This window comes from Cetorhinus maximus, chromosome 3 (genome assembly GCF_964194155.1).
Source record: "Cetorhinus maximus chromosome 3, sCetMax3.hap1.1, whole genome shotgun sequence".
NCBI classification, from domain to species: Eukaryota; Metazoa; Chordata; class Chondrichthyes; order Lamniformes; family Cetorhinidae; genus Cetorhinus; species Cetorhinus maximus.
In genome coordinates this window covers 56405531-56433187 of record NC_135881.1, presented here as the reverse complement: position 1 = coordinate 56433187, position 27657 = coordinate 56405531, and the positions used below count along the sequence as shown (strand labels likewise).

Here is a 27657-nt window from a genome sequence, read left to right as displayed (position 1 = left end):
GGCATCAATGAGCGTCATGCAATATGTTTGGCTGATGTGGCTGTCATAATAGCAAGTTGTGAGAAATGGATGTGAGGGTCAAGCAGTGCTATGTGCAAGGGTGAACTGAAGCATAGGAATGTTGGCTATGATTCTGAATGGTAGTAATTGGTGGTGGTGAGTGATGAAGGCGAGGTGAATTGAGCTGGTGTAGTTGGCAAGGTATGGCATTTGAAAATGCATTCACTAACCTGGACTACTAATGTGAGCTCACTGAACTTTTGTGACTCTGCATCCAGGTTGTTGGGGCTTGATTGCTGGTATTTACCTCCACTTACTTGTTACCTGCTGACTGCTTTTTGACCATCTGTCTGGAGAGCCTCCTGGCTCACTACAGATACAGGGCATTGCTCCTTCTTTCCACCTCCTCCACCATGGCCTTCAATGCAGCATTGGAAAACCATGGAGCCTGCTCTCTCTCCCATATTGTGTCATTGTTCACACAGACTCACTTGCTGCATGGCTATCAGCATGAGCTCCAGCAGCAACACACCCCTCCCTTTAAGAGGTGGAGGCTAACTTTAAGCACAGTAGGGTAGCTTTGAATGATGCTAGCAAGCAAGTCCTTGGGTGCTTCTCCTATTTCTGAGTCCCTTGTCTCTCCACCCACACCATCCCCCACCCCCAACTCCGCCTTTAGCCCTCTCCCTCAATCACGCAGGTTATTTCTTCTCCCGTTTCAAGATTCATCAATCAATTTTCTTTACTTTAACCTTCCTCTTTTTCACTTTCATGTTCTCCTTCACTGGGGCAGGTGGCTTATCACTTCTTATTTCAGCATTCAACTCAACCAGCCCCTTTATGTCGGGGTGGGGGTGGGGGGGGGGGTGGAATTCCGAATTTCATAAAAATCTTCCCAAAGGACTCTGCGGCAGGTTAGGAACTGCCTCACATAAGGATATGGCAAGCACTCAACAAGTTTGATCACACAGATGATAGACACATTTGAAGTCAAGTCCCAAAACTTTTACACACCCGTTTTCAAAAATGTAGGTCAAGCAATGACATGTAAACAAATTATTTTAACCTATAAACGAGTAAAGGCAAGAATTATGCTCAACCGCTTTGGATGTCTGAAATCGCAAAGGATCTCCACAGAAAAAGTTAACTTAGGCAGGATTTACTTTGAGTCTTTGTTTCGGCAGGATCAAATGACTCAGTGAAGTGAATAAACAAACAGTTGAATACTGGTAGTCCCCCACCTCGCAAAGCCATTAGTATTTGGCATGCACTGATTCCCCTGTCCCCTTTTCACTGTGCATGCACACTCAGGGCCCCAACCATTGTTGATTCAGTGCCAGCAGGAGGAGACAATTTAAACAGCCAAGTTGTTTGAGCCCGAGCCCCCCTCTAGGGCACAAGCTGTGGTGTTTTGCACCTTTAGCACCTGCCTCTCCTGCACCTTCCTCCCATGCCCCTCCATGATGCATGCAGCCAACTAACATTGCGGTTAGCTCTGACTAATGAAACTGGAGTCAATGGGAATCAGGGGGAAAACCCTCCAGTTGTTGGAGTCATACCTAGCAAAGGAAGATGGTTGTAGTTGCTGGAGGTCACTCGTCTCAGCTCCAGGACATCATTGCAGATGTTTCTCAGGGTAACGTCCTCAGCCCAACCATCTTTAGCTGCTTCATCAATGACCTTCCTTCCATCACAAGGTCAGAAGTGAGGATGTTTGCCGATAATTGCACAATTTTCAGCACCATTCGTGACTCCTTAGATACTGAAGCAGTCTGTGTCCAAATGCAACTGGACCTGGACAATGTCCAGGCTTGGGCTGACAAGTGGCAAGTAACATTCATGCCACACAAGTACCAGGAAATAACCATCTCCAACAAGAGATAATCTAACCATTGCCCCTTGACGTTCAATGGCATTACCATCACTGAATCCCCCACAATCAACATCCTGGGGGTTACCATTGGCTAGAAAATGAACTGGACTAGCCATGTAAATACTGTGGCTACAAGAGCAGGTCAGAGGCTAGGATGACTAACTCACCTCTTGACTCCCTAAAGCCTGTCCACCATCTACAAGGCACAAGTCAGGAGTGTGATGGAATACTCTCCACTTGCCTGGATGAGTGCAGCTCCCACGACACTCAAGAAGCTTAACACCAGCTAGGACAAAGCAGCCCATTCAATTGGCACCACATACACAGCTATTCACTTCCTCCACCACAGACAGCAGTGTGTACCATCTACAAGATGCACTGCAGGAATTCACCAAGGCTCCTTGGACAGCACCTTCCAAACCCACGACCACTATCATCTAGAAGGACAAGGGAAGCAGATAGATGGGAACACTGCTGCCGGCAAGTTCCCCTCCAAGTCACTCACCATCCTGACTTGGAAATATATCACCGTTCCTTCACTGTGGCTGGGTCAAAAACCTGGAAATCCCTTCCTAACAGCACTGTGGGTGTACCTACACCACTTTGACTGCAGCGGATCAAGGCAGCAGCTCACCACCACCTTCTCAAGGGCAACTAGGGATGGGCAATAAATACCGGCCCAGCCAGCAAAGCCCAGGTCCCATGTATGAATTTTTTTTTTTTAAATGGCCCTTTGAAGTTGCACCAGCCCCTCAGATTGAAGGATCTGAGATTAAGCTGTCAGTAATCTCAACAAAAGTGAAGCTTTTTCAAGGGATAATAAGAACTATCAATAGATCTGGAAAGTGTCTAGCTTTGAACAGCATCCAGAAGGTTCTGTAGGCTAAGGACATTAGCATTGCATTCTATTTTTCTCCTCTGCTTTTGACCGCAAGCCCCACCCAAGGCAGTTCTTGGGGGAAATGTTGGGTCTATGGTAATAACTTGAACTAGAAATATGGATGGATTGAGGTCCCTCAAAACAGAGGGGTCTTCGGATCCACATCACCTTATTTATGCTCAGGCATGGGGAGGGGAAATAAAAATCTGTCCTAGAATCTGATCTTCCTCCAGGGCCCTCTACAGCTCTCTGGTCTGAAAAATAGAATTTAGCAACTTCAGCTTTCCCCTTTTTTCTGTGATTTCCTTCAATTTTAAAATTTGTCACTTTTATTCCTTTTAATTTATTTTAGGATGACCAATGCACATCATCACTTCATAAGTTTTAAAACAATCTGGTTAGAGCTATAACAATTCCCTTAGTGTTTATAACCTCTACCCACTGTTCCTCAATTATCTTCTGTTTTAGTCAGCCCAACACAGACATGACAGCCTTAATGGCCTCCTTCAGTAAGGCAGCCTTCTATAGTTCTATAAAGGACTCCTTGAATTAGAAAGTTACATTCAAGTCACACTTCAGTTTAGTACTATTGGAGTGCTCTATTGTTAGTAATGCTGTCTTTCAGATCAGACATTAAATGGTCCTAAAAGCCTATTAGTTGGACACAAAAGATCCAGTGGGAATATTCAAAGAGTAATAAGGAATTCTCTCGCTGACCTGGCCAATTTTTAACCCCTTAACTAACACCACAACTACAGATTGAATGATTATTTATCACATTTGTTCTTTGTGGAACACAAAATTATCCTACATAACAATGAACATATTTCAATGGTAATTTATTGGTTATGAAATACTTTGGGAAGGCATGTGAATATGAAATATGTTCTTGTGTTCTTGTGTCACTTCTGATGCAGGTATTTCATCCAAACCATTCACCCTTTTCTCAATCCAGAAATTATTTGTTATGAAGAGATGTTAATGTATATGATGTTATTGGAAATTATTTTAAATTGGGCTTGTAGTAGGGTCTGTGTCTGTGAGTGTGTCTGTGTGTGCTTTAATTGGATTAAAGCCAGCTAGTCTGGGTACTTTGATGTATAGTCGTTTTGAGATGTAAACAGTGAAGTAGAAGGGACTTTTGCATTTTGTTGAATAAACCATTCAAAGACTGGGAGTGAAATCTTGCACATAGCTAGGAGACACCAAGCAATATGTTTATATTACTTATAAAATTGGTACTATGAAAGGGGTTTTATTGTTAGAAGAGGTGAAGTTCAAAGGGCCTGGTGATACAATGAGAATTTGCATTCAAAAGGAGAGTCTGGGTATAACAGAAAGGAGTTATGCATGTGCAGGGCAGAGGCATTTAAGATCAAAGTCTGCAAGCCAACCACTGTGTCTGCAAAGGAACCAAATTGAAAGGAACCTCATTTTGAATTCGTAAGGTGAAAATGCTCTGCCTCGTATCTGGTTAAGTCTATTGGTTACTGTTGCCTTAGTGGAGATTAATTAGGGAATTTGTTATAAGTTATGAGTAATAATTTGTAGCCATGTGTATGTATTTAATTTGTTATAAATTAATAAATGTCTCATTAAGTGTGATATAAAAACCTCTCAAGAACTGGTGGTTTTATTCCTGAATTTAGAGCTGCAACTCAAACATACCAATTGAAAATATATGTTATGACAGTTGTTTAAACTTTCCCTCTGGGATTTTAAAAAACTCAGTCTTCACAAGCTGCTGTGTCATAACACATTTTATCCTAGTATCCTTTGTAGTTGCAATGAAGAAAAATCTCCCAGAAACATTTTGGGAAGTTAATTTCACTTTAATAATGTTGCATTTAAAGCACCAAGCTACAACTTAATCAGAAGTTAATGCGCAAATCCACCTAAACCTATTCGAGGCACTTCTAGTTAGGAGATTCAGCCATCCTGTGATTAGTTTAGAGAATCAAAGCAAATTAGCATAGGTGGGGGATAGGATGCAAGATGATGAGAAGCAGCACTGATGAAAGCAGGGAAAAGACACAGCAGGGAAGTAAGGGACATGATCAGATCAGTGAATGGATTGGCAAGTTATAACTAGTGGACTGCTGCAGAGATCAGTGTCAGGGCTTCAACTATTTACAACCTATATCAATAACCTGGACAAAGGGACCGAATGTATGGTTGCTAAATTTGCTGCTGACAAAGATAGGTAGGAAAGCAAGTTGCGAAGAGTACTTAAGGAATCTGCAAAGGGATATAGATAATCTAAGTGAATGAGGAAAGTTTGGCAGATGGAGTGTAATGTGGAAAAATGTGAATGAGGAAGAATGGAAAAGCAATGTAATATTTAAATGGAGCTAGATTGCAGAACTCTGCGGTACAAAGGCATCTGGATGTTCCGGTACATGAATCACAAGAAGTTAGGATGCAGATACAGCAAGTGATTAGGAAGGCAAATGGAATGTTGGTGTTTATTGCAAGGGGAAGTTTTGCTACAGTGTACAGGACTTTGGTGAGACCATATCTGCAGTACTCAGTACAGTTTTGGTCTCCCCACATAAGAAAGGATATAATTAGAAGTTCAGTTCAGAGAAGGTTCACTCGGCTGACTCCAAGAATGTTGGGGTTATCTTATGAGGAAAGATTGGGCCCATATCCATTGGAGTTTAGAAGAATGAGAGATGATCTTATTGAAAGATACAAGATCCTGAGGGAACTTGACAGGGTGGATGCTGAAAGGATGTTTCCCCTTGCGGGAGAGACTAGAACTAGGGGACACAGTTTGAAAATAAGGGATCTCCCATTTAAGATGGAAGTGAGGAGAAATTTTTTCTGAGGGTTGTTAGTTTGTGGAATTCTCTTCCCTAGAAGCAGTGGAGGCAGGGTCATTAAATCATTTTAAGGCTGAGTTAGATAGATTGACAAGGGAGTCAAAGGTTATAAGAGGTAGACAGGAAAGTAGAGTCGAGGCCGCAATCAAATCACCCATGATCTTATCAAATGGCAGAGGAGGATCGAGAGGCCGAATGGCCTACTCCTGCTCCTAACTCTCATGCTCATTTGTGAAATGTGTAATTAAAAATAGGAGAGTTGATGTCAAAGTGGTGTGATAGAAAGGGGCTACGGCAATCTGTGCCAGAATGTTCTCTCCATTCCTCTCTCTCAAATATGGTGGGCTCCTTTCCTATCTTTTCCCACCATAAAAAAAATCCAAGGGCAAAAATTCACAAATGGATCAAAATAAACTTCTTGGGTAAAATCCTCATTTTCTCCACCTGACTGCATGATTCCAATGTTTAGTTCACCATCTGTGTGTAACCTGACATTCAAGGACTTTTAAACAAAAAAAAACCCGGGAAGACTGTGGCCCGAGCCAACATGAACCTCACTGACTAGACTACAATAAATTTGCCACTCAACGGGAAAGTGTCAGTGAGGTGGGGGGAGGCAATGGCGTAATGGTATTGTTGCTAGACTAGTAATACAGAGACCCAGGGTAATGCTTTGGGGATCTGGGTTCAAATTCCGCCATGGCAGGATTTGAATTAAATAAAAATCTGGAATTAAAAATCTAATGATGATCATGAAACCATTGCTGTAAAAGCCCATCTGGTTCACTAATGTCCTTTCGGGAAGGAAATCTGCCGTCCTTACCTGGTCTGGCCTACATGTGACTCCAGGCCCACAGCAATGTGTTGACTTTCAAATGCCCTCTGAGCTAGGCAACGAGGGATAGGTAATAAATGCTGGCCTGGCCAGCGATGCCCACATCCCATGAACGAATTTAAAAAAAATGAACTATTAAAAGTATCTGCAATTTTCCTCCTCAGCAACAGAAACTTCTTGGCCCAAAGTTTTCGCTAGTTTGACCAGGGCAAATCATTGAAAATAATGTTTCCACAATCTTTAATGCTGGTTTTTTTAATTCCATCATGTTGGTATCTGACTCTGACCACAAAACTGGCTACACCACCAGGTCAAAATAATGGGAATGATGAGTCTCCATCAATTGTGTCTGTTTGTGACCATTCATGAAGGATTTAATAAGTAAGCTGGGACATTTTTTTTTTTAAAAAGGTGCAAAGGCATAAGGTGGCTCATTTTAAAAGTTCTAAAATATTACTAGATACAGCTTGGGAATCCTTTATCTGTAAATCTAGTCTAGCCAGTGACACCCACATCCAATGAACAAATAAAAAAAATCTGAAAACCAAACACATTCAAAAACCACACTCTTTTGAACCTCATCGACCTTTAGTGCAGGAAGTCTGTGGCCCGAGCCGACACGAACCTCACCGACCGCACTCGACCTTTATTATTCAGTGGTGCATCTTATTTTTCTATCAATTTTATTTACTTTAGACGATAGCTAGCCTAGGCTTAGGCTATTTTAATGTAAGTAGACCTAGACCTATTTGCAGTACCTGAAATCTGAAATTATCTGAAATGCAATCTGCCTGAGGGTCTCAGGTGAAGGATACTCGATCTATATTTAGTTTACTAAGAAGCTGAATACTATACACTGAGGAAACTAGTAAGTGGCTCAGAAGGGTTTTTGTTTTGGTTTCAAAGTCCTTGAATGTCAGGTTACACACAGATGGTGAACTAGACATTCCCAAAACACTTATTTTGCAATAAACTCGTTTTCAGCCTTATTAATAAAATTGCACCAAGTTACTACTCTTAAATACAATGAATTTGTAATCCAAATAAATAAAATTACATTCTATGACACTGCCTGATTGCACTGGGTCATGGAGAGCTATTTATTTGAGCAAATAAGTTTAAGAAACTTGAACCGTGACAATACTTTGAAAAACCAGTGCAATTTTAAACGCAATTTGTCCCCAGACTGCCAATTGAAGCCAAAGTAGAAACTCTTTTATTTGTATAAAAATGAAGATTTACATAATTCACAATAGCACAACTAAGTTTACATATGCAGTTCATTATCTGCATCTGAAAAGTCTTCATCAACAATCTGTTTGAAAGCCTATTCTACTGAAAGCATGGGCTATTTTTGATGTTTTCCTTTTAACATTTGTGGATCTTTCTATTCAATACTTTTCCTGTGACATAGAGTCCATTACCTTTCTCCTTGCCGAATGCACTTAGCCAACAATCCACATGCCTAGTCAAGAGCCATAATGTGTAAAGATATGAGATATTATTTTGACCCCGTTATATTTACTTCATTTAAGTAAGAACTTCATCATGGTCCGTGAATGTATGATCCATACACTTCAAAACAATGGCTTACTTTGGCACAATCCACACATGCATAATTCACATACTATTATTATTTTCTCTTTCATCTGTTGCTCTGTGGAAAATTGTTGATTTCAACATGATGTAAAATTATTGACCTTGAAGCTTGCAGAGTGGAAGGTATATGAAAAGAGACCATGGACGAAAGGTTAAGGTATTGAGAAACAACAAAGGTAGGATAGCATGACATGACATGACATGACATGAGGAGAATAGCTGAGGAGTGGAAGAGGGCACAAAAGATGAGCAACAAACACATTGTGATGAAAGAGGAATAAGAGATTTGTTTAATCTGTGTGTGAATTCAGACATATTATTCTATATATCCATCTTAAAAGAATTCATTAGACATATATTAGAAATATATAACATTTTATTCTGTTGTATGTGTACTGTATTCTCCATGTGCAGAATAAATTAACTATATATATATATAAATAATAGGACAGTTATATATAAATATATAGTTTATCATTTATAACAAGGCATAACATACATATTTGCATTACTAAGATAATGCTATCATATCGAGCAGTTTAACACCTGACTAAACTGTAAACAATGCCTCAGGATATCATGTATTCTTTTGCTATATTGTGGATGGTTCATTTTTTGAAATCTGGTACTATATTACCGTCTTCATTCATCAGAGGCATAGGAGGAGAAAGATTAATTTTACACTGTTTCTCTGGCCAAACAGGCTGCTTTTCAATAATCTGTATTATGCTTTACACTGTAGTATTGTTGCAAAAACTTGAGTAAATTGGATGAAATAGCTAACTTCAAATTTAAATCCAAACCAAGCAAAGCCCCTATTCTTATTTGTCCTAATAAACTCAAACTTGAAGTGGATTATGCTTTAGTTCCAATTAATGCCCATGCATTATGATTCAAGATCTTGGCATAAATTGTATGGATTACAGACAAAAACTCTATTCATTATCATTGAGTAAGTAAAGCAGCATAGTGGTTGAGAAAAAATGCATAATCCATCTTCAGCTGACTGAAGAGATACTTGAGCAGCTATCATAACTACAGACAATTTCTACAATTATTATGAACTGCAGACTTGATAAGAACATAAGAGCATTTCATAAATTTTAGATACATCTTTGCTCAGATCCAAACTTTTTTTTAGTAACTCCAATTAACGCGATAAATCAATTCAACATTAAGGAGATTCGAGAGTCTCAAAGCACTACTTTAGGATATCAGGACTGTGTAGACATCTGGGCACCTCAGTCAACTCAATCATTAAGGAGCCTAACTAAATGACAATTTCAGAAAAATATTCTTTGATGAATTCAGACAATCTAATACATAATATGGAAGCAAATAGGTGCAAATTATTCAATTTTATCTCACTTCATGATGGTATAGCCATTAGCTGTATCCTATTTTGCAATAGCTAAACTCCATTAGTAACTGCAGCATCCAGTGTTAGCACAACATGCAAAACATTATCACACACAGATCACAAAGCAGCTGCATACCATCACAATCGCCCACCTGGCCCATTTAATGAAGTAAGGCAAATGGTTGAGCAGATTGAATGTGTAAAAGGAATATCGGGTAATCTCTGTCACTGTCCATGTGACCAAGAAAAGAACGACGCTTTCCTCATTCTGGATCTGCAGATTGTTCCATGAGAAAAAAGGCAAGTTCAGAAATAAATCATGTAAATGATATTGGTTTTAAGTCCCAGATTTAGAAGTGCATTTGATTCCCCTTTCCTACTCTGCAGACTATGCTCAGAGAAATACCTGAGCACAAATCAGACCACCACACATACTTTGCAGTGACAAACTACAATATATTTAACATATCAGTATTATGTATATGATCTTTCCACAAATGCAATCAAATAATGCTACATGTTAGTAACATCAGTGCTGCGGAAACAGTTATTGGTAAAAACAAATTTGTATTGCAGAATTCAGATTTGTTACAAGTTAACAGTACAAAAGCCAACTGGTAAAACCAATTGGCATTTATACAAGTAGTTGCACATATCTATATCAATCTAAACCACTGCAACAAGACCATGTAGGCAAGCCTTAGCGGAGTATACGTTCAGTGTGTATATGCATGGGTTCTAACTACACTGTACATGTAGGTCTTGTATGTGCTTTTCAGTTGAACATGTTAACATGCAAGTAATGCCTGTAGTTTAGCTATAGAGTTTCATTGCAGATTCTGCAAAGGTTACAAGATCCTGCTGTGATTCATCAGTGCAGCCATTTGTCAAATGTGCTATATGGCCTTGAAATATAGGGACAAAGTCTATCCAATATAGGGATAAAGTTAAATAATGCTTAGTTATTAGAATGTACTGGAAACTAGAATGTAGCAGAGTTAAATTCTTAATTTCTGACTGCAAATTTACAAGCTAAAGAAATATGCTAATAGGTGTTTTCTGGCACTGCTAATTTATTGTTTCCTAACATTAGTAACTCAGTGTCACAACCCACCATTTTCTCCAATCTGGCAAGCAACCCATTTAAAGGCAGATTCTCCAACCATGCACCCCATGTTGAAATTCTTACACAGATAAGATCAAGAACTCAAAACATTGAAATAGATGGGGCTTGTGTCCTACCATTTCACTGCACAGTCTATTATTCCAATGCACTCCACATTTACAATTATTTAATTGAAACAAATAATCATAAAACAGTGTTTAGTTCTACTGTTGCCTTCATTTTTCTGTTTTCACTAAGAAAGAAGTTTTCTTTTCAAACTTCAAGAAACAGTCAAAATGATATTTCACTCGCAGTATTGTGAAATAACAACGTTAATAAAAATAAATAGCATTAAAGCATGCTCAGCACATATTTAATAATCGGGGTTGTTTTTATATTATTAGCATGCACTAAGCTCCTATGGTATAGAAATGTCAGCTTGCTCAATTGGTAAAACTATTACGTTGTTTTAACATTCATTCACAGGATGTGGACTTCACTGGCTGGGCCAGCATTTATTGCCTATCAGTAGGCAATAAATAGTATCCGTGTGGATTGCAGCATTTCAAGGCAGCTCACCACCACCTTCTCAAGGGCACCTACTGATGGGTAATAAATGCAGGCCCAGCCAGCAAAGCCCACAGCCTGTGAATGAACAAAAAAAAAGCAGACAGCTCAGTGCAGTATTAAAAGAACTGCTGCATTGTCGGAGGGGCTCTTTTTCAACCATGGCCCCATCTGCTTATTTAGGTGGATATAAATGATCCCATGGAATTATTTGATGGAGCAAGGCAAGTCTCCCAGTATGCTAGCAAAACACCGTCCCTCAACTAACACTACTAAGAAGAAAATCATTGATTTGGAGAGCTTTTCACAAGACTGAGGGGGCACAGATTTAAAGTAATTGGCGAAAGAGGCAAAAATGACATGAGAAAATACTCTTTCACACAGCGAGTGGTTAAGGTCTGGAATGCACTGGCTGAGTGTGTGGTGGAGGCAGCATCAAATTGAATTATTCAAAAGGGAATTAGGCTTATCTAAAAAGGAAGAATATGCAGGGTTTTGGGGAGAAGGTGGGAGAATGGCACTAGATGAATTACTCATTCAGAGAGCTGGTAAAGGCACGACAAGCTGAATGGCCGCCTTCTGCGCTGTAATAATTCTATGATTCGGATTGGTCTTTGTGGCCTTGTTGTATGAACATTGGTTGTTACGTTTGCCTAAAACAACAACAGTAAGTTCACTTCAAAGCTAATCCATTAGCTGTAAAGCACCTAGGATGTCCTGAGGATGCAATAAACAGGCAAGTTCTTTCTTCTACAACTGACAGTTGTCTTATTAAGATACAGTGGGCGGAATTTTCCATGCCCACTGGCAGCGGGCATTATAGGCAGCGTGCGCAGACAATATGGCGCAATCTGTTTCACGAAGGCGGGAAGGCAGGTCGCAATCGTCCACTCAGCTCACTGACGGTTGTCGGGGAGCTTATTGTAATACATCAGCACATGATTAAAAGGCCATCCCGCCAGGCTCTTGGACCCCACCGGATCGTCCGTACACATCGGCAGGAAGGCACGTCGACGTGCTTCACAATGGCACACAGGTGACATGCACTTGGCAGCCTTCACATTGGGGGATCTGAGGTGAGTGAACAACATCATTTTCCACAGCTCACCAGGGTCACCTGTGTGCAGGCTTCAGGGGCGCCGGGGGAGTGGGGGGGTGCCTGGATGAAGTGCTGTCCTGCCTCGGAGGCAACTGTTTTTGGTGGGGGGCGGGTGTTGTCTGGGGTCAACCGATGCCCAGCCTCAGAGGCGACTGTTGCTGCTGTCGAACTGCAACCCTAGCATTGGATCCCATACACAAGATATCAAAGGGTGGGGGGGGGGGTGCAGGGTAAGCGAGGGATGTGACCACGTAGTAGGGATACCTGTATCAACTGACCATTCTTCTGCAACTGAGACAGATCAGGCGCAGCCACAGTGATTGGGGTTGGAATCCTAGCCTGCCCGCCCATGCAAGCAACACGGAGGCACCAAAGTGCCACCAAGTGCTGCAGACCTTCCCACTCCCAGCCCCTCTACCGCCCTACCCTCCCCACCCCCAGCCCGGCACAGACTGCGAGTCCACGACCACTTTACTGGAATGCGCAGCAGTCAGACTGCACACGTTGTACAATCTCCTCGCCAACGCTGGCCATGTAGCAGTCACTACTGGAGGCGCTCACAGCCCCTTGCAATCTCAGCATCCCGGTTAGGAGCTGTCTCCTCCATGTCACGGGCTGACAGGGCAGCCATGCAGCACATTCATCTCTGGCCATCCGAGGAGTGACCAGCACTCTCCGGGAAGCGTTAAGGGGCCATCACACACAGCCAGGAAAGGTGCTAAGTACACCCATGCTAAACAAGTCTCTCTCTCTCTCTTTCATGCAGCAGGAGGACCACGTCAAGATCATGGAGCCTGGTCACCTGGCTGTATGCCTGACGACCTACAGAGACTGAAGACAACAGAGGAGAGGGTGACTGAGGTGCCTGGCCGCGCAAAGGCGAGCGCAACAACCTCAGGAAGAAGGGGCTGCTGGGGCTCCCGTACACGCTGCCCAGGAGCGACAGTGAGTCATGGCTGGTCGGCGCCTAGTGACACCCAGGGTCTATAGACGCTGCCTGTCATTCCTGCAGATGACCGAGAACCAGTGTCGTCGATGATTGCACATGTCTATGGACCTGTTGGCTCACATCTGCCACTTACTGCAGGACTTGGCGCCAAGGGGACAAGGCAGACATCCAGTGCCAGTGACTGTGAAAGTGACCGCGGCACTCAAATTCTATGCCAGTGGCTCCTTTAAGAGCTCCAAAGGTGGGAAAATTCCGCCCAGTGTTTCTGATGTTATGGAAAAGCTCACTTAAATTAGTTCTGTCCAGCATCTCAATAAAATTCTAATTTGAAGAAATTTTTGAAGTCTTGCATGAAATGTCAGAAACCTGTATTATTTGTCAGGTTTGATATTCCCATGCACTCCAGTATACTGAAGACTTGAAACACACTCAAAGCATTATTTTCACATTGTGAATGCAGCCTGCTTTTAGTAAACAGCAGGACAGCATTGCAAGCAGTGCCATACACTTCCAATCACTTTGACATTTTTTAAAAAACATTAAAGTTTCTTAACTATCACTTTAAATTTGAACAGCAAGTAATGGGTCAAATTGTACAGACAGTGGTAATTAACAACAGTGTTCACGCCCCAGATATGATGATTCACCTGGTAGCTGCAGAATAGCATGTTGGGGCCAAGGTTAAAATTTGCACACACTGTCAGCAGAAGTAGGGTTATACCACCAGGGATTTGAATTGGGAAGGGGAGAGCAGGCCAAAACAAAATTTGTGCTACTAATTTTACAGTTTTTTTTCTCCATACAATAGCAAAACTATGAGCAGCAGAGGGAGGACCAGTAGGGGCATCAGTATTCATCAAAATATTGAAATAAACTTACCGGTCTTATACTGTGGATAACAAACCACACCATGAAAATTCTGGACATGACTTGGACCCCAGTAACGAGCACCGAAGTTCGTACTATCCCTTAAAAAAAAGAAGTTACTTTGCAATCAATAAAAAATTCCATATTTAATACCTCTTCAAATCCACCAATTACTCACCAGCAGCACAGTGGATTATCTGTGGAGTATCAAAAGGAAGAAAAAAAAAGAGATTGTTGTAAACATTGTTAAAATTTGCATTGCACATTACATAATCAGCAGTTTGCACAAATACGGTAATAACAGTAAATCAGTCCTTTTACCTCTAACAATGCAAACGTCTGGAAAAATTTTAGTGTCTTTTGTATGCTTCTGTATAGTCCCTTGTGCGTTCTTTTCTCGTAAGAAAATCGGATCATAGCCACAGCTAGTACCAGCCACCTTGAGACAGAAAGAAGCTAATGTAAATATAAACCACAGAGGCAAGGTGAAAAAAAAAATGCAGTAATTTTATAATGAACAGTCAATTCACGTGATTCAACTCTGAAAGAAGTAATACCACATTATAATACCAAAGACAACAAAATGTCTGTGCAATGAGGGAGTAATAAATAAAATAAAAACAGAAACTACTGAGCACACAACAGGTTGATGAGCATATTAACATGCTCTGTGTAAACCCCATTCAAGGCTGATGTCAGGAAGCATTGCTTCACAAAAAGGGTGGTGGAAATCTGGAACTCTATGAACCCCGCCCCACCCCATGACCTGTACAAAAAGCTGTCAAGGCTGGATCAATTGAAAATTTCAAAACTGGTAGTTTTGTAAGGCATTGGGGAATATGGAATAAAGGCAGGTAAATGTAATGAAAGTGTAGATCAGCCATAATCTAACTGAATGGCAGAAATAGCTGAAGGGGCTGCGTGATTTACTCCTGTTCCTATGGCATTCTTTAAAATGAGTAAGAAATCACTATGTGGCCATGAAAAAAAAACAGCTCCCTATTCCCATCTGTAAGGAGCCAAATAACTGTTGTCTTTTCTCAGAATAACTGACTACTTTTCAGAAAACTCTACTGTAAAAGCAGCAAGCTGTTCAATGTGACTTTATACAACATTATGGAAAATAGATTTTTTTCAAATAACAAAGAACTGTTAAATATTGCTTGTAGATTATTAGTCTAGCTATTCTTGACTAGTACTGACTTCCAATCTGCTACCAGGTGAGTATGAAGTTTAAACTGGTACTGTGGGCTGTGTTCATGCTACTGTTACAAGGTCACCTTCTCACAATAAACTAATAAGATAATAATTAGAAAAACATTATGCGTTTGTTTAGCAACAATATTTGAGGTAAAAAACTTACCAAAAAATTTAATTCCTAGAGAAACAAGATAAGCACATCATTGTATTGTCTTATATTGAAGTAGGCTGAAATACTGCAGGCTAAGACATATGTATTTCAAAATCTTTAACTCCATCTTTTTACACAAATTCTGTAATTACGTTTTTAAAAAGTAATTTTACCCATTTTCAATATGTATTCAGTGGTTTGACATAACTCTTCCCCCTGCCTACAATTCAGTTTTTAAAATGAGACTGAGAAACCTAAAGCCTCATTGTCCCCACTACACGAGATGAATATAGAAAGATGTTAAGGCCTGTGAAACATTTTAAAGAATACATTATATTTCTCGAAATGAAATATATATTTGCTGTACAAATACCATGTGCTGATATAATTTATACAATACAATTTGAATTTCTAGAAAAATATACCCGCAAAAACCATGTGGTGGTAAACATCATCCTTTCAACCCTGGGACCGGATGTTTGAACATATGCTAAATTTCCTTTCTTTCTGTTCAGTTTATGGTTTCAGTTTGAGAAATCTCAACCCAGTTGCAAATTAGCACAGACAAGCTTATGTAAAAAGTCAGTAGAAACTAGCAATCTTCCTCAAAAAATAATAAAATGATATTTGCTATGGGAAGACAAAAGGTTCACAGCAGTGTACTCTGGGGTGCTACTCTGAAATGGGGAATGAGGCACATTCCCAGAGCCATTATAGTATGAATCAAAGCCCAAGAGAAGATGGTGAATACATACAATAAAACCCTTTGCTTAATAACTTAAATTAAACTTGCTTTTGATGCAAGTGAGTTATCTTGCTGTGCCATTAGAGGATGTTACTTTGGATTAGATTTCTTCATAATATTTAATAACTGACAGTAAAGAAGATACCTGAATGCTGTAGAACGTAACACTTTTTTATTTATGCTTTCAGGGGATGTGGGCATCGCTGGCTAGGCCAGCATTTATTGCCCACCCCTAATTTCCCTTGAGGTGGTAGTGGTGAACCACTGCAGACCATATGGTATAGGTACACCCACAGTGCTATGAAGAACGGAGCGCCAGGATTTTGGCCCAGCAACAGTGCAGAAACGGCAATACAGTTCCAAGTCAGGGTGATGTGGCTTGGAGTGGAACTTGCAGCTGGTGGTGTTCCTATGCACTTGCTGCCATTGTCCTTCTACATGGTAAAGGTTGCGGGTTTGGAAGGTACTGTTGAGGGAGCTTTGATGAGTTGCTGCAGTGTATTTTGCAGATGGTGCACACTGCTGCTATGCGTCAGTGGTGGAGGGAATGAATGTTTATTGTAGTGGATGGGGTGCCAATCAAGCGGGCTGCTTTGTCCTGGATGGTGTCAAGCTTCTTGAGTGTTGTTGGAGCTGCACTCATCCAGGCAAGTGCAGAGTATTTCATCACACTCCTGACCTGTGCCTTGTAGATGGTGGACAAGCTTTGGACTGTCAGGTGAGTTACTCACTATTGAATTCCTAGCCTCTTGGCCTGCTGTTGTAGCCACAGTATTTATATGACTGGTCCAGTTCAGTTTCTGGTGAATGGTAACCCTGCAGGATGTGATAGTGGGGGATTCAGCGATGGTAATGCCATTAAATGTCAAGGGGAGATGGTTAGATTCTCTCTTGTTGGAGATGATCATTGTCTGGCACGAAACTTACTTGCCAATTATCATCAGCCAAAGCCTGAATGTTGTCCAGTTCTTGCTGCATATGGACACAGACTGCTTTAGCATCTGAGGAGTTGCGAATGGTGCTGAACATTGTGCAATCATCAGCAATCATCTCCACTTCTGACCTTATGATGGAGGGGAGGTTATTGATGAAGCAACTGAAGATGGTTGGGCCTACGCACTATCCTGAGGAATTTCTACAGCAATGTCCTGGGACTGAGATGATTGACCTCCAACAGCCACAGCCATCTTCCTTTGTGGTAGTATGGCTCCAAACAGTGGAGAATTTCCCCCCTCCACCCATTGACTTTACTATTGCTAGGGCTTCTTGATGCCACTCAGTCAAATGCTGCCTTGATGTCAAAAGCAGTCACTCTCACCTCACAAGTTCAGCCCAAACATGGAGAAAAGAGATAAGGCTGTAATGAGGTCTGGAGCCTAGTGGCCCTCATGGAACCCAAACTGAACTTCAGTGAGCAGGTTATTGTTGAGTAAGTGCCACTTGATAGCACTGGCGAAGACCCCTTCCATCACTTTGCTGATGATTTGAGAGTAGACTGATGGGGCAGTAAATGGCCGGGTTAGGTATGTCCTGCTTTGTGGTGGACAGGTCATATCTGGGCAATTTTTCACATTCCTGGGTAGATGCCAGTGTTGAAACTGTACTGGAACAGCTTAGCTTGAGCATGTCTAGTTATGGAACACAAATCTTGTGCTCCACAAGACAAAAGTCTTCAGCACTTTTGTGGAATGTTGTCAGGGCCCATAGATGTTGCAACATCCAGTGCCTTCAGTTACTTCTTGATATCACATGGAGTAAATAGAATTGGCTGAAGACTCGCATCTGTGATGTTAGGGACCTGAGGAGGAAGCGGGGGTGGATCAGTCACTTGCAACCATCTTCAGCCAGAAGTGCAAATGCTTCTTCAACTTTGTTTTTTGCACCAAAGCGCTGGGCACATAATTGAGGATGGGGATATTTGTAGAGTCATCTCCGCCAGTTAGCTGTTTAATTGGCCACCACTAGAATGGATCTAATTTAATTGGATCTGGTGTGAACAGCTGCCATTTTATGACTCTCACACTTTTATTTGACTTCATCCAATAAAACGCAAGATGCCTTTTGAATTGCAATTATCTTAAGTCTGCGTGGTTTGTCAGCCTCCAGATGCTTACCAGGGATTTTCTAATTGAACTTGCATTTAAAATTTAAGCTCCAAAACTAAAAAGCTACACCTCTAAAACATCTGCCAGTTCATAAGTGACATATGTAATTAAGTTTTAATCAATTTTTCTATGTTAAATATACATTTTGTAAAGCTAAAAGAAGCTAAATTTATCATAAACAGCAAAATAAACATTGTAAAGAAATTACTGAAATGTTTAATAAGTTAAAAGTTGAAACATAAAACCCTTATTTATACAGAAATGTTAATATATTGATATTTCTTAAAGGAGGCATGGATTTTGTTCTGAAGGACAGAAGAATGTGGCTTTGCTTCCAACCTGGTTTCATATTGAAAGCCAATTTCTGTGCTTTTGGATATTATTAGAATAGATATTGACTGTCTTGCTATAAACATGTTTGAAAATTCAAATCTTCTGCACAAACATTTTGATATTTCTTTTGTCCTTGCATCAACAAAAGCCTATTTCGTCTTTTTAATGTTCCAGTGATGCACAATAATTAAATCCGTTCAACTTCTGATACCACCATCAAGAAAAAAGACAGATGCTTTGTTCCCATTGTTCTGTCACTGTTTCAACCTATCTCAAAGGTACCAGTATGACATTTCGATTTAATTTTCCTTACCTACAGTATATAATATCAGTACGATACAATAGAAGCATAGAGTGGTTGCAGCACAGAAGGAAGGCACAGCACAGAATGGGACCATTCAGCTCATTGAGCCCATGCTGGCTCTGCACAGACTAGACCCACTCCCCTGCCCTTTCCTCATAGCCCTATAAATTTCTCCTATCAAGTGTTTATCCTATTCACTTTTGAAAGCCACAATTGTATCTTCCTCCACCATCCTTTCAAGCAGTGCATTCCAGGTCATAACTAATAGTCCCTCTAAACTGCACATCCATGTGACTGCATAGCATCCCAAAAATCCCTACACAGGCCACACACAAGTCAGCTCCTATTAGTGTGGGTGTGCAGCCAGACAAAATATTTTAAAGTGGGTACGCACTGAAATAAATCACTTGCGCACTCCAAAATTAAGTTAGAGCATATGTTGGTCATAAACACTCTCTGAATAAAGAAGTTTACCTCATGTCGCCTTTTGGTTCTTTTGCTCTCCATCTAATCTGTCCAGACCCCTTGAACACCTCTATCAAATCTCTTCTCCATCTTCTCTGGTCTAGGGAGAACAATCCTACCTTCTTCTACCTATCCACATAACTCAAGTCCCTCATCCATGGAACCACTCTTGTAAATCTTTTCCACAAGGTCTCTAAAGTCTTCATACCCTTCCTAAAGTGTAGTGCACAGAATTCGATGCAATACACCAGTTGAAGCCAAGCCAATGCTTTATAAAGGCTCATCATGTTACCCTCCTACCAGATGTGCGACAGCTTGGACTGGGGATTGTACAAGCATCCTTCTACTTCACAATCTGAATATTAGAAGTCCAAAAATGAATATTTAGCAGACTCCCATTTAAAAAAAAAAATTCCCTCATTATCTATTTGCTGCAACAGGAGCTGTTTTTCAGTCCCATTCAATCAGGAGGGTAAAATGATTGGACCCTGAAATCTATCAGGGTCCAATGCCACAGGCATTTATTCATTTGCAGTAAGATCATTTGTTTTGAGAAAAAAAAGTTAGAAATTTTAATCCTCTCCCCCACCATACCTCGAGTGGTCCGGGGGGAACGCTGGTGGGTGTTAAAAGTTAGCAAACGCATGAAACCTAATCTCAACCTGCCTTGAATGCACCTATTTCCATTTTAAGCACAGCACATTTGGCAGTGTCTGAATATCCCACTCTAGACAGGTTGTTACATAATTATAATAAATGTTAATGAGGCCATATTCCAATTTGGCAGCGATTTGATGAGATTTCCCGGGGCCGAGCAACTTGGCACCAAAGGGAAACCGAAGCAGCCAGATCCAGCAGGCAAGTGCTTTTGTAGCACCTCTTTTAGCTCAGGAAAAGCAGGAGGGCTTTCCCCCGACTCCAGGCCCTCATGCAAATCTTCTATCATCAACTGACCTTCCCCTCCACAATCTGCCTCCATCCCAACTCTCATTCTTTCCCTCTGTCCAACCTCCCTACTGCACTTGGAGCATGAACCCCCACCCCCCCTCCCCCACCACCCCAAACTCCCCCCAGTTCCACAACGTGCCCCAATCTTTTCCAATGGCCAGGAACCATCCCCTCCAGATCCCAGCTGCAGGCTTCTGCTGGCTTTCTCACTTGGCAGCCAGCCAAGAAGCAGGACAAAAATAAAGATAGTGGGCTTTCCTTTAAATTCAATGTTCCTGGATGCCCCTCCACAAATATACATCCCTGCTTCCTCCCCACCATCCCAAGAATATCAGCCGTTCTGCCAGAATATCCTACCTCATTATGGGTCACCTGAGAACTGATGGAACTTGTTCGATAAATGTAAATGTGAATACTTGTATGATAATGCAAAGTTTGACTTTCACACATGCTTAACTGTTTATTTTGCAATGCTTTCACATTGATTACGACAGTTAAATTTCCTTTGTGCAAATGCATAAAGATGACATTTGGATAGAAGAGACAAAAACATGCGTCCTTCTCTGTTTCTGGTTACCCAGGACATACAATAGTCAATTCTTAATTTTAAGCATTTATTACAGATAACCCTTGGGCTCCTTTACTCAATTTCCCCAAGGCTCTTTGAATCAATATTTTTAACACTTAAATGCTTCTGAACTCCAGCCACCCTGCTTAACTTCTAATGTTGTAATTTTCTTCCCTGCCTACAGCTGGCATATTACTCATAATTGAACAGTTTTTCAGTGAAATACTGCTCCACTACTTAAAAACGTAGACCATAGCATACCAAAAAGCTAAGCAACAGTCCTAGACTTCACTGGGGGACTGCATGTCCTAATGGGGTGCATGTTACATCACCTGTACCATTGTCTCCCCATTCATATACTGAAAGCTGATACTCCACAAAAAGAATGCTGCAGCAACCAAGCATGGCAAGGCACTGGAGACCAGAATGGTGGCTGAACATAGTCTTCTACCCATGTAGTAAAGAAACTAGGATAAGAAATTAGGTAGGATTGGTGAAAAGAAAATACAGGCGTTGGACAGAGAAGTAGAGCTTAACACAACCCCATATTGTCTACAAAAAGTGTGGGGGCGGAAGGGAGGATGGAACAACTAAATCTTAGAATTAAGGTTGGAGGAGGGAAGGAGTGTATTGCAATCCTCCCCTCCCTAACAGTGCTTCCCAGCCATCCTCTGTCTCCCTTAGGTAGTCTCCGCGCTTTGATTCCACATTCCCAACCTAATTTCCTACAGCCCTATTCACCACCCTCTCACATCCCTACTCGCACTCCCCCACCCTTTCCCAGCTTTTATTTTCTTACTTTTTCCCTTTTCCCACCTTCCATGTATCTCATATGCAAGATGATGATGATCCCCTTCCCCAACCTGGGGTCAATTCTCCATCTCCTCTCTAATCCTGCTTGATCTGAATACTACACTTGGTGTGTAAAACACCAAAAGAGATTGACTATTGTGGGTACGTGGACTGCGCAGTTCACTCATTATAGGTTCTTGAAATAGCTGTTACTCCTGTAGGTTGTGCTGCGAAATGCCTTTTTAATGTTAAAAGAACAATGTTGTATGCTACACAATAGCTACAGTCTGACAGTGTCCTAGAACTCCCTTCCTAACAGCACTGTCGTTGGTACCCACACACATGGCCTGTTGCAGTTCAAGGCAGGGGGTCACCATCATCTTCTCAAGGGCAATTAGGGATGGGTAACAAATTCTGGCTTTGCCATGGACACTCACATCGTGCAGACATGTTGGCCAAGATCTTCCGGTCAGTGTTGGCGCTGTGCACATCGATGCTGCCTGGGAAGATTTCTGTGACCCTTATGCGATTTTTCAGCTGGGATTTCCGATCCTGGCTGAAGCATCAACAGGTCAGGACAGACACCCACAGAGAAGTTCTTTGAGTGTAAGAAAAGATGGAAAATGACAGGACATGCCCCCTTTCCACTACAGTAGATGTCATATTCAGGTAAGCTTTTAAAGGTCTCAATTCTTTAAGTAAGTGAAATGGTTAGTGAATAAATGGGTGAGTGGGTGGTCAGGAGGGGGGTACTCAGGTCAGGGAGCTAGTTGGCTGGGGCGGGGTGCAGTTTAGTGGGTTGGAGTGGTCAGGAGGTAGTTGGGTGGGGGAGGGTTAGTCCGATCGAGTCCAGGGGTGGGGGGGTAGTTGAGTAGTCGGGTTGGGGAGGTTCGGTTGTGGTATTCAGTTCAGTTACGTTGGGTAAGCCGCTGGGTTATACCAGGTATTAACCAGTACAACATTTCCAGGGTAAGTATGCAGGTAAGCTCCAAGTGTCTGGCCCAAGTCTCTGACACCGAGGTCAGTGTCAGACATTTGTGGAGGGTCCCAATCACTGGAAATCAGCCTTTTGGAAGTTTAAACTTCCCAGGAATTTCAGCGCATATGTGCGCGCATCAGGACTTCCTGGGGGTCCTGATGCGCATCTTGCGCTTCTCCTAACTTACATTCTATCTCTGGCAGTCCTGATATCGAAAGATTTAGGCCAAACAAAACTCCTGATTTGAATTGAACAGTAAACATTGTGCCGGTCTGTACAACAACTTGCATTTATAAATCACCATTAATATAATAAAACATCTCAAGACACTTCACCATGGCATTGTTACAATTTGAGACCGAGCTACATGAGAAATTATCAGGACAGATGACCAAAAGTTTGGTCAAAGAGTTAAGATTTAAGTAGTGTCTTAAAGGAGAGAGAGGTGCTAAAGCATTAAGATTTATGGAGGGAAATCAAGAGCTTTTCAGCTGATGGCAGAGTCAATGGTGGAACAAAGAAAATGAGACACACAACAAGCTAGAATTGGTGAAGTGCAGAGTAGAAGGTTGTAGGGCTGAAGGAAATTGGGGAAAGGGAGGGGCAAGATCATGGAGGGACTTGAAAGTAAGGGTGAGAATTTTAAAATGGAGGCATTGCCTTAGCAGGAGCCAATATAAGTCCACAAGCACTGGGTGACGAGTGAATGGGACTTGGTGAGAGTTAGGATAAGGCCAGTAGAGTTTTGGATGAGCTCAAGTTTATGGAGGGTGCAAGGCTGGCCCTGAGGGCATTGAATTAATCGAGGCTAGAGGTAACAAAGACATGGATGAGGATTTCAGCAGCATTAAGCTAAGCTAGGGGCAGAGATGGGTGGTGTTAGGGAGGTGGAAATAGGCAGCCTTGGTGATGGAGAGGTCATGTGGTCAGGTCAGTTTAGCATTACAAATAGTCTGGTTCAATCTCAGACAGTGACCAAGAGAGGGATGGAGTTGGTGGCTATTGAACAGAATTTGTGGTGACAGTGAAAAATAATGGATGTGGTCTTTCTAATAGTTAATTTGAGGAAATTTCTACTCATCCAAAACCTGATGTCAGACAAGAAGTGTGACAACTAAGAGACAGTGGAATGGTTGGAAAAAGTGGTGGTCAGGTAGAGCAAAGTGCTGTCATGTTTTTGGATGTTGTTGCTGAGCGACAGCATGTTGATGAAAAATAGGAGGAGGTGGGGCAGGGATAGATCACTGGGGGATTCCAGGATGTATTGATACAGGAACAGGAAAATAATCAATTCCAAGCATTTCTCTGGCTATGACTGGATAGATAGTAATAGAACCACATGTTGACAATCCCCTCAACTGGACAACAGAGGAGAAGCATTGGAGGACAATGGTATGGTCAACTGCCCCAAAGGCCTACAGCAGGATGAGGGCTAGTACTCAATCATTATGTTCCATTACATATATGGACATCAGTAATAAAACCTGACAAATTTGTGGCTGCCAATTTTGGAGTATAAACTAGCCCCATGTTGAAATCTAGTCACGTTTGGTTGGCAAAAATTTGATCCATTTTCCAAATCTCTCTGCCAACTTTAGAACAGATTCTAAACTGTGACTTCTGATGGATTCTGTTTCTCTTTTGACAAAAGACAGACTAATCACAAGTACTATCCATCTTGCTTCCATACATTCCTCTCTCTTTACAACGTATTTTTCTTTTTAGTAATACACTGTAACTGCTCCAGTCTAGAAATCCAAAATCACTTGTCCGGAATTTTTTGAGCAGGCCCACACAACTCCCAGACTTGCTCTTCAAGGCACTGCAGCTAATCATGAAATAATGAAAGTAATGGCCTTTACAGCTATTCTAATGGTCCTGTTTCTACTGAAGATAAAGATGGTTGTTTCAGTGGGAAAATGGCAGGAGAGGGGCAAGATGAATGACAAAGATAGAAAAGTCAGCTAATTTAGTAGGAATTAAAATTAAAAATCAAAACCTTTCACATTACTAGTACATTGACAGTCTTTCTGAGAAAGGAAATTCTTCAGTTTTCTTTTTATATGAATGTTTAGTAAATAATCATTACCCTACTTTCCCCAGCCTGGACATACGGACATACAAATTAGCAGGAGTAGGCCACTTAGCCCCTTGAGCATGCTCTGCCATTCTACAAGATCATGCCTGATCTGATTGTAACCTCAATTCCATATCCACGCCTACCCCTGATAACCTTTCACCCCTTTCCTTATCAAAAATCTATCGAGCTCTGCCTTACAAATATTCAAAGACTCTTCTTCCACTACCTTTTCATGAAGAGCTCCAGAGACTGAAGACCCTCAAGAGAAAAAATTTTTCATCTCTCTCTTAAATGACCGACCCTTTATTTTTAAATAGTGACCCCTAGTTCTAGATTCTTCAACAAGGGAAAACATCCTCTCCACATCCACCCTGTCAAGGCCTTTCAGGATCTTATATGTTTCAATCAAGTCACCTCTTACTTTTCTAAACTCCAGTGGATATAAGCCTAGCCTGTCCAACTTTTCCTCATAAGACAACCCAGCCCATTCCAGGTATTAGTCTAGTGAACCTTCTCTGAACTGCTTCCAATACATTTACATCCTTCATCAATTAAAGGAGACCAATACAGTACACAGTACTCAAGATGTGGTCTAACCATTGCCCTTTATAACTGAAGCATAACCTCCCTACTTTTGTATTCAGCTTCCCTTGCAATAAACAATAACATTCTATTAGTTTTCCTAATTACTTGCTGTACCTACATACTAACCTTGTTGGGCCTGTTGGCAGTGCTAATTCTGGGCCACCTGCAATCACTTGTTTCCTCAACATCATCAGCATCATTTTAGTACAATACAGTCATACGAAGATGCGAAAGAGGAAGAGAAGTAGGCCATTCGGCCCCTCAAGTCTGCTCCACCATTCAATCAGATCATTCTCTCTCCACAGATGCTGCCAGACCTGCTGAGGTTCTCCAGTATTTTCTGTTTTTACTTCAGATTTCCAGCATCCGCAGTATTTTGCTTTCATCAACAACGTATCTACACCTTCCTTAAAAATATTCAATGACCCTGCCTCCACCGCCTTCCGAGGCGGAGAGTTCAAAGTTGCACAAGTTTCAGAGAAAAAAAAATTCTTATCTCTGTCCTAGAAGGATAACCCCTAATTTTAAAACAGTGCCCTTTAGTTCTGGACTCACTCACAAGGGGAAACATCCTTTCCATGTCCACTTTGTTAATACCATTCAGGATCTTATATAATTCAATTAAGTCACCTCTCACTCTTCTAAACTCCAGTAGAAGCAAGTCCAGTCTGTCTAACCTTTCCTCATAAGACAACCCACTGATTTCAGGTATCAATCTAGTAAACCTCCTCTGAACCGCCTCCAATGCATTTACATCCTTCCTTAAATGAGACCACCAAAACTGCACACAATATTTGAGCTGTGGTCTCAACAATGTCCTCTATAACTGAAGCATAATATCCTTACTTTTATGTTCAATTCCCTTCACAATAAAGGATAGCATTCTATTAGCCTTAATTACTTGCTGTTCCTGCATACTAACTTTTTGTGATTCACGTACAAGAACGCCTTGATCCCTCAGAATCCTGCAGTCGTTCTCCGTTTAAGTAATACTCTGCTTCTTTGTTTTTCCAGTGTAAGGAAAATTTATTTTTATTTCTGTTGGACTATTGTAAATAACATATCTTTTTATTTTCTGTTGGATTGTGGGTTAAAATTACAATGGCTGCAGTCTGAAAGATATGTCCGCTGGAACAGGATGAGAGATATATATAATGTTGCAGGCCTGGAATCAGAGTGTGCCATGAAAGACAGAATGGTGCCGGAAAGGAATTCTGGACCAAGGGAGTTGCCTGGCAACAGCTTTTTAATTGGCTCCTGACCTGGTTGTGTGAGAGAAGCAGTGCAGAATAGCTCCTAGCCTGAAACGGAAAAGATCCAAAACCTCTCTCTCCTGTGGGTGGAAGATTCCAGTAATCCTACAATAATAGCCAGCTGGCTTTTTCTCCTCATATCTCTATAACCTGCTCTCTCTGAAAACCGCTGTCAAGAGGCAAAGGAGAAAACCACTGTTAGAGACATTGAAAGGCAAGTGCTCAACCAGTGAACTAAATACTGGAAGACCACCTTGTGCCATCAACAAGAACTGAAAGGAATTTGGAAGACATTGATCAACATCAACCCATTGAATCCTGTACTCCGGAATTGGTGCTATTGAACTTTTTTATCCCACCCTTTTGTGTGTCTTGTGATTGTGTGTGTGAAAATAGGGATTTAAGAAGGGGGTAGAGTTTAAGTTATGGTGTTAGAAATAAGCAGTTCATATTTCTTTCTTTTGCCACTGGTTAACAACAGTTTGCTTAATAAGCAGTTATTTACTTATTGAGTTTACAAAGCTGGTGCTCATATTCTGTTAACCTAACTTGAACAATTAGGTGGGTTGGTCAAACTTTTTCACATTTGTCACGGCTCGGGGAGCAGTGGGGCTTGATATCGCAGAGCACTATGCCCAGTGAGTCGTGACACCTGCCAAAGAGAACTTCATATTTTCCTAAACAATAACAGAAAATGCTGGAAAAAACTCAGCAGGTCTAACAACATCTGTGGAGAGAAAAACAGTTAATGTTTTGAGTCTATATGACAGAGCCATATGGACTCGAAACATTAATTCTGTTTTTCTCTCCACCGATGCTGTTAGACCTGCTGAGTTTTCCCAGCATTTTCTGTTTTTGTTTCAGATTTCCAGCATCCGGAGTATTTTGCTTTTATTTTCATATTTTCCTACATTATATTCCGTCTGCTAGACTTTTGCCAACTCGCTAAGCATATCTATATCTATCTGCAACCTCCTTCTGTCCTCTTCACAACATTCTTTCCTACCTATCTTTATGTCATCTTCAAAATTTAGCTACCATGCCTTCACTCTCCTCATCTAAGTCACTAATGTAAATTGTAAAAAGTTGAGGCCCCAGCAAAGACCCCTGCGGGACCCCACTTGTCAATCCTGCCAATGAAAAAAGACCCATTTATGCACACTGTCCGATTTCTGCCAGCCAGCCAATCT

General features: G+C 41.3%; 1 protein-coding gene across 1 annotated transcript in view; it reads right to left on the bottom strand.

Annotated features, from left to right (window-relative positions):
• The window catches only part of hacd1 (3-hydroxyacyl-CoA dehydratase 1), a 73205-nt gene that overhangs the window by 34975 nt on the left and 10573 nt on the right, over window positions 1-27657 (bottom strand). Inside the window, exons 2-5 of the mRNA XM_078538398.1 lie at window positions 14281-14398; window positions 14138-14156; window positions 13972-14060; window positions 9525-9646 (exon numbers count right to left, since the gene is read on the bottom strand). Coding sequence (XP_078394524.1) covers window positions 9525-9646; window positions 13972-14060; window positions 14138-14156; window positions 14281-14398 — 348 coding nt within the window. The remainder of the gene's footprint in view (window positions 1-9524; window positions 9647-13971; window positions 14061-14137; window positions 14157-14280; window positions 14399-27657) is intronic.